Here is a 12,356-nt window from a genome sequence, read left to right on the forward strand (position 1 = left end):
AACTCCGAGGTTCTATCCATCCTGGTTCACTGTGAATTCAGGGCCATGGCACCGCAGAGCCAGGGACCGGTCAGACATACCCCCAGGAGGATACCACACTGCCAGAAGCTTGTGGAAGGAAAACAAGTTGGAGTCTGACATGCCAGCCCCTGGCGTTTCCCTCATTTCTAACCTTTTCTGACTAATGAGGAGGAGGAAGCCCCACTGTAGTCCCTGGAAGGCTGGCTTTGCTGACCCTCAGTCTAAAGGGAAACGCAAGTGAAGCTGCTCCAAGGAGCGAATGGAAATCACCCCTGTCATATTTCATAATGCTTTTCATCCCCTCGGTGTGAGGTTTTTTTTTTTTTAAATCTCTCTTCTGAGAGATTTCATTTTGTGTGAGACACAGTTTAAGACCACGCTGCCAAGAAGATGGGGGCTGTGTCATTTGCAGCTGAAATATACAGGCAGCAAAAAGAGTCAATTGGATATACAGCTGCTGTTTTCCCTTCCTATATATCAACAGTTTCCAGTGCACTAAGGGACTATCAAGCATCTCACGAATAAGAAACCCAGAGGGACCTAATTGGGTCCAGGCAAATGGATCACCCTAGGGCTAATTAACTATAGGAAAGAGCATCTATTTTCCATGGGCCAAGGTCCCTAGATAATAGACTTCTTACAAAAGCGGTACAGGTTCCTAGGGTGGAGGAAAACACTCCTCATACTCCAGGACCCTATGGAATCATTCTTTTAACACGCCCTTCTGGAATACATAAGGAGGGAGCGGGCGCTGTCTCTCCAAACTACACTCAGGAGATTCACGTGACAGTCTTTTCTAAATCAGAATCAGGACACATGGTCTGAGAACAGGCTGTAACTGCCTGGGAGTCAACTGCTGGCCATCTCTGAGAAAGCAGGCAAGGGTACCACGCAGCTCCAAACACTTCATACTCAATAAGAACTACTTAGAACATGATTCTGCCCCAAACTTCTGGACAAAAATAAACTGTATTCATAGTGACCAAACCTCAAGCAATTCATTGTGTTTAAGCCACTAACCAAGAATATCAAGAAATAAACCTAAGGGGGAAAAATTCCTTACTGCATAATGTATTCTAAAAATCTCATTTCATGGAAATTTAACCCAGGTTTATGGGTTGGCCACAAGAACAAGAACACGAACAATTAGACTTTACATTCTTGTCTCAACTCTGGGTACCAATGTTCCTGGTATGGACATGCCCATGGGGAGACATCTCAGAGATGTATCTGGAAGGCGGGGCGGCGGGCGGGGCGGTCCCTATTTGGCTCCAGGGTGACCACATGCAGGGGGCCCTCAAGGCAGGAGCAGCATAAATTCCTGATCCTGTATCAAGGATGAGAGATGGCCCTGCTGCTAGGCCAGCTGTCACTTGAGATGGACGGGCAACAGGCTCCCATCTGGAGCACTAGCTCCCAGAATGCCAGTGAATCAGCAATAGGCTTTGGGCTGGCTCCCAGGCTCCGTTTTCCCCATCTGTAAAACGGGACCTGGACCTGCCGTATGAGAACAGATGCTGGGAGCGTCTCATCAGGAAACAGAGGCACCAGTGAAGGTCAGCGCCCATTCACTGATTGCACACCTACTGTGTGCCACGCACGGTGCTGCTCTCTGCACATCACCTACTGTCCTCACAGCAGCCTGCAAGCTTGCTATTAGCCTCTCGACAGGGATGGAAAACCCGAGGCTCACCCACTGGTTCAAGGCCACAGAATGCACTGGGGCCCAGTTCTTGTCTAACAGCCCAGGTTTTTACAGGGCTGCTACCTGGCGGTTGGGTGTGGGGGAGGGAATGAGGCAGCTTCTCAAACTCCAGGGGCACCCGTCAGCCCTGGGGGTGGGCTGAACCTCTGCAGACCACGTGCTGATTGCACGGCAACAGTCACTCATCCCAACTGTTGAGCAAAATGACTCCAAACTTGGAAGCCAGCAAAACAATCTCTGCAGGGACTGTCAACATCATATTCTCCTCTAGAGAAAGGCTGGCCACATTCTCCTCTAGAGAAAGGTTGGCAAACTATAATGAGAAAGCAAAAGTGTGAGTCGCTCAGTCGTGTAGGACTTTTTGCCACCCCATGGACTGTAGCCCACCAGGCTTCTCTGTCCATGGGGATTCTCCAGGCAAGAAGAGTGGAGTAGGTTGCCATTCCCTTCTCCAGGGGATCTTCCCAATTCAGGGATCAAACCTGGGTCTCCTGCACTGCAGGCAGATTCTTTACCATCTGAGCCAAACTATAGGGTGTGGGCCTAATGGCCTAATGCCATTTCCTGTAAAAGGTTTTTACTGGGCCCCACCAGACCCATTCATCCAGTGCTGTCCACTGCTGCTTTGGCAGAGCCGCAGAGCTGAGTAGCTGTCAGAGATCAGACAGATACCCGCAAAGCCTCAAATATTTACACTCTCTACTTGCAGGAAAGGATAGCTTTTTTGTAATCCTCTTGACCCTGGCCTAAGGGTCATCTGACACGTCAAGATCTTGTTTTTGCCTATTTACTACTAAGTAGGATGTAGTCTCAGTATAATCATTATTATTATTCTATAATAATTGTAGAAAACAGATAAGCTGCACATTACTTTTCATCAACAGAGAAGCAAATCGTTTCTGTAGGAAGAAAAAAGAACTTCAAAGGTTAGGATTTATCTGTGCTGTTTAACTATGAATAGAGTTAACCAGTTTTATATCTGACTTTGCAATCTCATTCCAGGTTCCTCACTCCTCTGACTGTACATGGGTTTCTCGTATTTTCCTCCATTCAAGCAGCTTTCCCACCCATCCTTCTTGGTTCCTTCCTAACCGAGTGGACGAGACCTCAGACATGCTCTCAGTGTATACTTATGCACGAGTTACACCTTTAGCTTTTTTGGAGATATCATCCTTTGTCGAACACCTGCTTGGCCGTGGTTAGCAAAGAAGCTTCTGGACCACACAACATTCTCAAGAGGCAGCACACAGCAGCAGCAAACCAGTACCTTGGTGTCCTGGCGGCTACGGGCAGCCAGGGCGATCTGCCTGGCCAGCTTCAGGGCTTCTATCTGCATGATGGCAAACTCTAACTCCTCCTGCCGGAGGGGTGGGAAATGAGCAGACCGCAGGGAAAATGCAGCGAGACAGGACGGAAATGTTTGTCCACATCCAAGAAACAAATGGGCCACGTGAATGTGTCGTGACAGGTACTCGGGAAAACACACGCGCTGGCTTTCTTTCACAATTAACACCTCAGCAGATCATGAAATAGGTGCTTAATTTCCTTTTTTTTTTTTTGTTAAATCACCCTTTGGAATGTCTGTCAGAAGTATTATGCCGTCAAATATAAAATGATTTTTAAAACGGGATCAGAATTTTTAGTGCACTGTTTCCTTCCATTTCTCTCCTTGTGTTCATTTCATGTAAGGTTGGCCAACAATCTCCATGAGTGGATCTGCATCTCTCAAAGGACTATAAGCCATCTCTCTAGGTTTGCTCTGCACGTCCCAGTCTAGGGGAATATCAAATTAAGTGGTCAAATTTAAAGCACAGGGTAGAGAGAATGGTTTTGGTTCCAGATGCAAGACCTGAGTCCAGATGTTATCTCAATGGGGGTCTGAGATAACCTCATATATATAAACAGCCTGGCTCGCTGGTGAACTAATACCCTTGGTTCCATGAATAAATCACAGAAAGCTGCTTTTGGGGCTATCAAGACATCTGAAAAATGACTGTTTGGGTCCAATTTCCAAATTGAAATACAAATGGTTTGTTCCATATGGAACGACACGATTTATATCACTCTGGCGTCCCGGGTAGAGAACGCCACATACATCAGTCTTGGACGGGAAGCGATTCCATCTGGAACGTTCACGGCAATGCTCCATGAACTCCTGCATTGCGGCTTTTGGAGTTTGGAGATTCATTCTCTACTGAGGTTTTTGACAAACTCCCCCAAAGTCACACATGGGCTACAAACCTGAAGTTTCTGAGCAAAGACTGGGGGGTTCTTTTCTGCTAAGTCGGGCTCCAGATAGTCAAGCGCACCACAGAGAGAGGCTGGATGAGCTAGCCTGCTGAGGAGGGCGTCAGCAGAGGCAAAGGAGCCCTCGGGAGCTGTCTGAAGGCCGGCAGAGGAGGACACAGAGGAAAAATAGAGGAGACAGAGTGATAGCTTCTGAGCAAGGCCCACCCATCTGTCGGCTGAACGTTTCTGCCTTAAGGCTAAAGAGAGTATCAGTTAGGTGCCAATACTTCCCTCTTCATCTGGACTGATGTCCATGGGCTGATGACGGGCATCTCGAGACTGGCAGGCCCAACCCCCTCCCCCAAAGCACCGTCTTAGGGTCCTTCCCCACCCCCGCACCACCCCCACTCCATAACCAGCTGCTGGGAGGAGAGCTGTCCTTAGTTACTTGAAAACCTCTGCAGGTGGGAGACAAGCTAGCCGATGGGGATTCCAAACGTAACATGACTCATCAGGAAAATACTTTCCAGTGTAAATATCCAAAGTAAGGTTTTGGGAAAGGTCATTTTCTAAATAATGGAAAGATGTTTTCAAATGAAAAAGATCAGAAAGACTTCAAAATCAGAAGCCAACTTGGCAGAAAGTTGAATTATGCATGAGTCCTTCATGATGTCTATTTGAAAGATGCTCTGAGTCCTGTCTGGACCATGTTTTTGCTCACAATTATCTTTCCAGTGTCCAACAGCCAGACACACAGTAGGTGCTAAATTAAGTACTTGATGCATGAGATAAATGAATGTCTACTCATCCGGAACAACAAAGTAACATGCTAAGTCAATGGCCTCAAACCGTCTTAGGAGTTGTGAGGAGGGAGGTAAAAAAACCAAAAGAAAATTCATCTAGAAGGATGATCCATTTTAGATGTGTGGAGGTTGGGGGTGGGGCCTTGAGCTCAGGTTTATTCGCTCTGCGAAGCCCCACAGGGCTGGGGAAGGAAGAGGTGTTAAGTCCTGATCTATAAGTAGAAGGCACTTCCCATCACCAAGGCCCAGGAGAACCAACTGTCTCTCAAAAGGAGAGCGTCTACCTGCTCTACCATTCTCTGCCCTCTGCCAGAGAAGACAGAGAGGTAGGGTATAGACGGACGACAGCTCCAAAGCCACAGTCTAGCTGGAAGGGGCTGGAAGTGGAAAACTAATAACCGTGACAGCAAATAATGCACTTAGGTGAGAACTGCAAAACCACCTTGGCCAGGACGGGGAGCCTTCCTCTGATCATTATGGGGTGGGATGACCTAGGCTAGCTTTCAGCCCCATCCCTGGTACCAGGCAAGTGGCGCTTTAAAGACCTGGCCCACGCAGTGATGGAAGCCCACTGGTCCCCGGTTCACCCACAGTGATCTCGGGTCCCTCTGACCCCACTTACAATTTCCATCACTTCCGATGCAGTGCCCAAGGCCATGGCCTCCAGCTCTTTCTGGGAGGACTTCTCTGGCACCTGCAAGTGTGGCTCCTGGTTGGGGGCCAACCCTCGCGCAACGGGATGTTGGATCTTTGCCCCGGTATTCACAAGGGCTTCGGTCTCCTCGAAACTTGAGCTGAAAAAGCAAAGGGCATCTTTAGAGTCTGCACTGAAAATCCCACCAAAATCAGCCAGAATGCCTCGACTAATATGCCAAGGGATGCTGGACTTCCAGGGTTATAATCCCCGAGGAAAATGGACAGGTCTTAGGCAGCCAAGGGGCCTGTTGGCCGGGTGGAGGGTGCTCCAGTCCCATCCCAGAACCTGCTGACCAGGTAGAGCCAGAAGTACAGATGCCATCTAGCTAAGGACACAAAGTGTGAAAGCAACCCCATGGACTGTAGCCCACCAGGCTCCTCTGTCCATGAGTTTCTCCAGGCAAGAACACTGGAGTGGGTTGCCATTCCCTCCTCCAGGGGATCTTCCCAACCCAGGGACTGAACCCAGGTCTCCTACATTACAGGCAGATTCTTCCCTGTCTGAGCCACCAGGAAAACCCAAGGACACAAGCTTTGGAGTTAAGCAGACCACTAGGCCCCTGGCTGTGCACCTCAGGAGGGGAGATTAGGGGCTGCAACTTAGTGAAGATCAAGGGAGATGCTGCCTACATGGAACGCACGTGACGCTGTGCGGTCCCAAGGCACCATGACTACTGTTGTAATAATGCCATCATTTCACTCTCCGGCCCCGGGCAGGTTTTGGAGGAAGTGTGGGAAGTCAAAGCAAGCGTTTTCACTCCTGCTCAGTGACCGGGCCAGCAGGGGAGGGCAGGAAGGTCCCAGTCTCAGCGTGAAACCCCACCTGCACCCGGCCCAGCACCACACAGCTCAGAACCAGACCCTGAGAAAGGCTTACCTTCACATCTTATTAACAATCAACATTTATCAGGCACTTTATTTGTGCCAGGCCTCGTGACCAGTGCTCTCCTTACAGCATCTCCGTTCACTCCCCCCTGATGGCTTTTTGGACAGGGACTTCTAGGCCCATGCCCACTGGGGGACGCCTGTAAGATCGAGCACCTCAATTCATCTTCATAAAACCCCTACAAGGTCAACTGTATTCCTAACTCTCACTTTACACATGAGGGAAGTGCAGCCCAGGAGGGCTCAAGTGACCAGAGAGGGCCAGGAGTGGGATTCCAGCTCGGAATGTTCCAGCATGCTACCTCCCCACGGGATGAATCACAAAATCAAGCGGTGTGTGCGCTGGGAGGTGATGTGAGGGGTGCACACATTCAGTTGGTTAAAGGATCCCAGCTCAGTCCAAAAGGCAGCCAGGGACAAACCCGCTGCATGTGCGTCAGAGTGGACGCCAAGATAGAGACGTGGGCTGCGTGTGTGCAAATGAATCGAGGTCAGTAGAGAAGTGCAGGGGCTCAGAGGCCGGGGGACCTCCACGTCTAGCTCCATGCCTAGGCCCTCCAGGGCATCGCTCTCTCATCACGGCAGTCATACCCTGAACACGGCGTTGGAGACTCGGACATCCGGACAGGGGGAGACTTGACCGGGCTCTCCTGAGACGTGTCGAACATAAGGTACAAGGCCTGCTTCTTCGGGGCATCGTTGTCCTGCTGCAGGGATCAAAGTCACACGTCAGCTCAGCCACAGTGGCCTGAGCGCGCTACCGAGACGAAAACCAGAGCACACTGCGATGGGGACAGGTAACTGGTCAGGAAGGAGCCTTCCTTGCTCTCCAGCCACCCGGAAGAGAGGAGACAGTGGTACCGGCTAGGAGAGGAGCGGAGGATGGCAGGAAGGGGAAGGCGGAAAGAGAAAGTGCGACTCTACCCAGGGGGGAATGTTTCCGGGGAGAATTGACTGTGTTGGGGTTGGTGTGCAACACGCTCACTGCTGCTCAGCCACTGCCTTTAGTGGCCATCCTCTCTGGGTGCACAAGCACGCTGGTCACCCAGGATAAACAGAGGGGTCGGAGAGAGCCCACCCAGGCGCTGCCCACAGTTGAATGGGGGCATGATGGACTTGAACAATCAGCGTCACCATCGAGGTTCACTGATTTACAGCAACTGTGGTTTAGAAGCAGCAACCCCACGTCTACGAACGACGCAGAGAAAGAAATATAAGAGCAACAAGTCTGGGATCCTGGGTGTCGCACAAGCGCCACCCCCCACCCCCGGGCATCACCACGCCTCTGTGAATGTTGCCGGACAACAGCACAGCACAAGAGGTCGTGTTCAAGACCAAACGCCCTGGCGGCAACACATATTAAGCCAGGGGAGACAGCCACCCATCATAATGACTTAAAATGAAAAAGGAAAGGGGGATAGACTTACTGCTCAAAGGGATAATCTTCAATTACAGAAAGCAATTAGTCTGAAGAAACCAGATCATGGTGCACCTTAAAAACAGCCACTCCTTCCACCTTTTCAAAAGGACTAGCTCTTTCTCAGTCAAAGGAAGTAATTCTGCAGGAAGTCTAAGAGCATCCTATCATTTTCTCCCTGAAAATGGCATCTGAAGTGGGCTGAGACAAACCTCAACCCCATCCCCCACTCCAGCCCTGGTTCATTAAAGTGACTCCAAAACAGGGTGGAAAGCAAGTCCCCTGCTGGCTGGAGGCAGAAGAACTTACAGGTAAGGAGGAACCGATTTTCTCCATATATTCGATTTCATAGGAGTTTCTGTAATCCAACTCTGCAAAAGAAACAAAAGGAGAGGTGAGCACCGGAGGGGGGTGGGGCGGAAACAAAAGATTTATCTGGCTAGGCAAGGTGGGGCCTGGAACAAGGCTTTAAGCTTTCTGAGAAAGCCAGTCCACTGGCTGAGATTTCCGATACAGTCAAAAGGGGGGGTTCACCTTAGCTATTTTCAGACAAGTGGTAAACCTCTTGCCATAAAGGAGCTTCGGCCACTTGGGAGTCTGAGAGAGTCCCACGAGAATTAAGTGTCAAGACCAAGCACGGATTTGACTGGGAAAAGATCTGAGCATCCTGCACCGAGTTTTCAGATCAGAGCGTGCGTAACCCCTGGGTGTTGCTTTCTCTGAAAGTCTCATATTCAGGGAATCTTCCCAAGTCCTGGTGACATTTTGGAACTGGACCTGAGCTGCCCGTCTGGTTGATGGAAGCAAGGGGGAAGAACAGGGCTGCTATAAGAGAAGCTCTGCAAGTCGCTTAGAACATTCCCAATTCTGCCAGTACCAAGAGGCTGGTCTGAATCAAATGTTCAGACACGAAGACTATTAAAGTCCAATTTGGTGGAGTAATGGCCTATTTCAAAGTTGACAGGAGACTTTAAGCTACAAGGAAAACTTCAGATACTCTCACTGGAGACTAGAAATCCCATTGCCTGCCTCAGCTCCCAGGCAGTTACAGGTGGAGACCCAGCTCTGCCACTCCAGCCAAGTCCCTGTCTGGTGAATGGACTCTGAGCACCTACTAAGTGCCTCAGACTGTGCAGGGCATGGTGGATACAGCAGTGAACAAGACAGAAGAGGACCCTATCGTTGCAAAAACCCCAATCCACAGCTACCTGAGGGCTCTTTTACACTTAAGAAGAAAAGCAAGATGTGACATGACCCACTCAGAAAGCAGGAGTGTCAATGGCAATCCCTAAAGCCCAATGCCTTAATTTTTTTAAATAAAAAATAAACAGAAATAGCAGCAGTTCTTCTGGTTTAAAGCCCCTCATTCCTACATATTCATAAGCATATTCAACAGAAGGGATCCTTTAAAAATGATCCTTTAAATATGAGCTTTAAAATGATATATATCCAGGACTTCCTGGTGGTCCGTCGGTTAAGACTGCAGGAGGTATGGGTTCGATTCCCGGCCAGGGAACTAAGAGCCTGCATGCCGCGAGGCAAGGCCAAAAAAATAATGAGGGACTTCCTCAAAGACTTTCTCAAAACCTGCAAGTGTGTGTGGTTTTGGCTGAATAAACTCCAGTACTTAACCCCGTGGATGACTTTTCAGGAATCTCTGGGATGAAGCAAATGCATCTTTCTGGCAGGCGTGACCTGCTTATGGGAATGGAGATGGTTTTGTGGATTAATGGCCAGAAGGACCTCACACATCCTGAAGGCGCTGACTTGTGCGTCCCTGGGGAGGAACACAGACTAAGCTGAACTGCAGGCTGGGCAGGAGCTGTGTCTGTAACCGTGCTGTGAACCTGTCCCCGGGGTCTGCCTCGACCAAAGACACAGAAGCGTTCATTTATTAAGACTTAGATCTGCCAAAGGCAGGGGACAGTGAAGGACAGAGGGCCTCCTAGGGCCTCTTCTGGAGGATGCCAGCGCTCATTTTTATTGTTCTGCTAAAGACTAAGTGGAGAAGATACTACACATCAGCTCTTTCGTCCTCCAAGGTATCACTGCTACGGCCAAGGCATGATTTTATCCTAACTGATTTAACAGAAAGCCTCCCCCTCCGCCACACAAACATGCTCTACAATGGCACAGAGCACCCGGGATGCACCAAGTAAGCTGGGGGCCACCGTGGAGATCCTCCGGGCCCTGGGACCCCGGGTCAGCACTAGCTCTGGTTACCAGCTGGCCTCAGTGTCCCACCTGGAATCTGTACTCATTTTCCTGGCGGCAGATCTGGGTGAGTTTCAGGTCACTGAGCTCATTTATCTGCTTCTTTCCTACCTGCCAAGAGCATCTCAGATATATTCTTTTTTGTTTTTTGGCCACACCACGTGGCATGTGGGGATCTAACTTTTCCGACCAGCGATCAAACTCACACTGCCCCCCTGCAGTGGAAGCGTGGAGTTTTAACCACTGGACCACCAGGGAAGTCCCAGGTTCTCAGATATTTTGAGAAAACATCTTACTCAACTTGCTTTTCAAAATCTCACTCATCTGCCTTAAATTCTAAGCCTCAGAGGGTAGGTTCAGAGAGGGAAGCCACATGCAATTTTAGCGCCATTTTTACATCTTGCTACACAGAGCTGACAGACCAGCAAAGGTAAGAGCAATCATACCAAGCGGCTCAATGTCTTTACATCTAAGAGGCAGCTCGCTAAAGCACGTGCTGCGTTGAGCTGAAGAGGCCTGACGTTATTGTTGATGGGTCCTGTCATTCTGAAGGCAGTGCGCCATGAGAGGGCTGGACTGCTGTTCCCATTGGACTCTCCTTGTTGGGGCTTTGCGAGAGGACCAGAAGGAGCCTAAGCAGAAGCCAGAAGGATGCAGCTGAGTCCAGACTGTCATTCCCAGGATCAAGGAAGCCACCTCACCGACTTCTCCAGGCCTACTGACTCATTCATAAAATGGAGTTCAAAGTGCACACATCTTACAGGATAAAATGAATTGATGTAAAGCCCCACAGCTGGTCATGCAAAAGGTAATGGATTGCAACAAGGTCTATTATTGCTCACTGCTAATATTTCTGAAACTTTTAACATACGTGATGAGCGAAGAAGAGGCTTTCAGAAAGGGACAAGGACACTGCTCAGATTTTCCTGGGTGGCCCTTCTCTATGTCTATTGATCTCAATGGCAACGGTGCCCACCACTGAAGCTGAATCTCCAAAATTTTGACCACCTGATGTAAAGAACTGACACATTGGAAAAGACCCTGATGCTGGGAAAGATTGAAGATGGGAGGAGAAGGTGATGACAGAGGATGAGATGGTTGGATGCCATCATGGACTCGATGGACATAAGTTTGAGCAAGCTCCGGGAGTTGGTGATAGATTGGAAAGCCTGGAGTGCTACAACCCATGGGTTCAAAAAGAGTTGGACAGGAGTGAGCGACTGAACTGAACTGAAGAATAGGTTAGGCTTCCTCCTGAGGACACCTTCCCCTCTAATGGAAGTAGAAGGGAGAGGCTGATGCCCTAGCAATGGGCCATCCAGATCTGTGAATCTAAAGCCACTACTCCCTCAGGGTCTTAGACCAGAGACAGGGGAGATCTCGGAGGCTCTGTCGCCCAGTGGTTCCTAAACTTTTCATCCCTGGGAACCACAAGGACTAAGTTTCTTCTCAAGGCATCACGTTTCAAAAGACCGCCCTAGAAAATGGCATTTGCTAAGCAAGGGTTCAAAGAAAAATGTTTGATCATCAAGCTCCGGTTTTAAGCAATTGGAGACTATCGGTGTCACCACAGAGAGCTGATGTGCTTATAGACCCCAAACATGCAATTTTAACTAGCTAGGCATCCATCTAAACTAGGTCTATTCAGGTTTTTTGGAATATTAAGACAATTTGAATCTCCTGTGGACCCAGGTAAGGAAGTTCAACACCCTCATTCTACACTTGACAAAAGGAAGCCTGAAAGACGGTCACATAAAGACTGTGGTGGGGAAGAAGAGGCCCTTCGAGTCGGGCAAACCTGGTCCTTCATGGATGAACCCTTCAACACTGAGCAAATCTTTAACAGCTCAGATCCTCCGCTCTCAGATCCTCTCTTTCTGGGGAACAAATCTGCTCCCCCCCGCCACCAGGTACACGTCTGGTGTGGCCAGATGTGATCTCATGAACAGGAAGGACAATTCGAGAACAGGTCTCCATCAGTTTCTACGCCCAGTTGCTGGAGGGAACGGGTACACCCGAGAGATGGACACAGACCACACCTCCTGAAACTGCAGCTCTTCTGGATTCCATGTCCAGTGAATTTCCCATCGCCCACCAGTTACAACTACGGGCAGGGCTTCCCCAGTCTTCACAGTCGTTTTCTAAGAAGGCAGATTTACTAGAGTTTTGTTCCAAACTTACGCATTTACCTATCTGTAAAATTTTTTGCAGAAAACAATTCTCGAATATGTCAGTGAGCTAGTGAGTGGTCTTCGTTCCAAGTTGAAGATGAAGCAATGGATGTCACCACTGAATGAAGCACCTATTAGCTTAAAATGTATTATTAGGATCTTTCTATTTTCTTGCGTGCTTAGTCACTCAATCATGTCTAAGTCTTTGCAATCCT

General features: G+C 49.2%; 1 protein-coding gene across 17 annotated transcripts in view; it reads right to left on the bottom strand.

Annotated features, from left to right (window-relative positions):
- Positions 1–12,356, bottom strand: part of TACC2 (transforming acidic coiled-coil containing protein 2) — a 228,576-nt gene that overhangs the window by 17,060 nt on the left and 199,160 nt on the right. For 8 of the 17 annotated variants that reach the window (XM_043475242.1, XM_043475253.1, XM_043475248.1 and 5 more), the window contains 5 exons: positions 8,066–8,127; positions 6,931–7,046; positions 5,381–5,552; positions 3,968–4,108; positions 2,994–3,083 (listed from right to left, as the gene is read on the bottom strand). In XM_043475242.1, coding sequence (XP_043331177.1) covers positions 2,994–3,083; positions 3,968–4,108; positions 5,381–5,552; positions 6,931–7,046; positions 8,066–8,127 — 581 coding nt within the window. The remainder of the gene's footprint in view (positions 1–2,993; positions 3,084–3,967; positions 4,109–5,380; positions 5,553–6,930; positions 7,047–8,065; positions 8,128–12,356) is intronic. The other 9 variants (XM_043475245.1, XM_043475257.1, XM_043475256.1 and 6 more) reach the window with 4 other exon arrangements.

This window comes from Cervus canadensis, chromosome 8 (assembly GCF_019320065.1).
Source record: "Cervus canadensis isolate Bull #8, Minnesota chromosome 8, ASM1932006v1, whole genome shotgun sequence".
Classification (NCBI taxonomy): domain Eukaryota; kingdom Metazoa; phylum Chordata; class Mammalia; order Artiodactyla; family Cervidae; genus Cervus; species Cervus canadensis.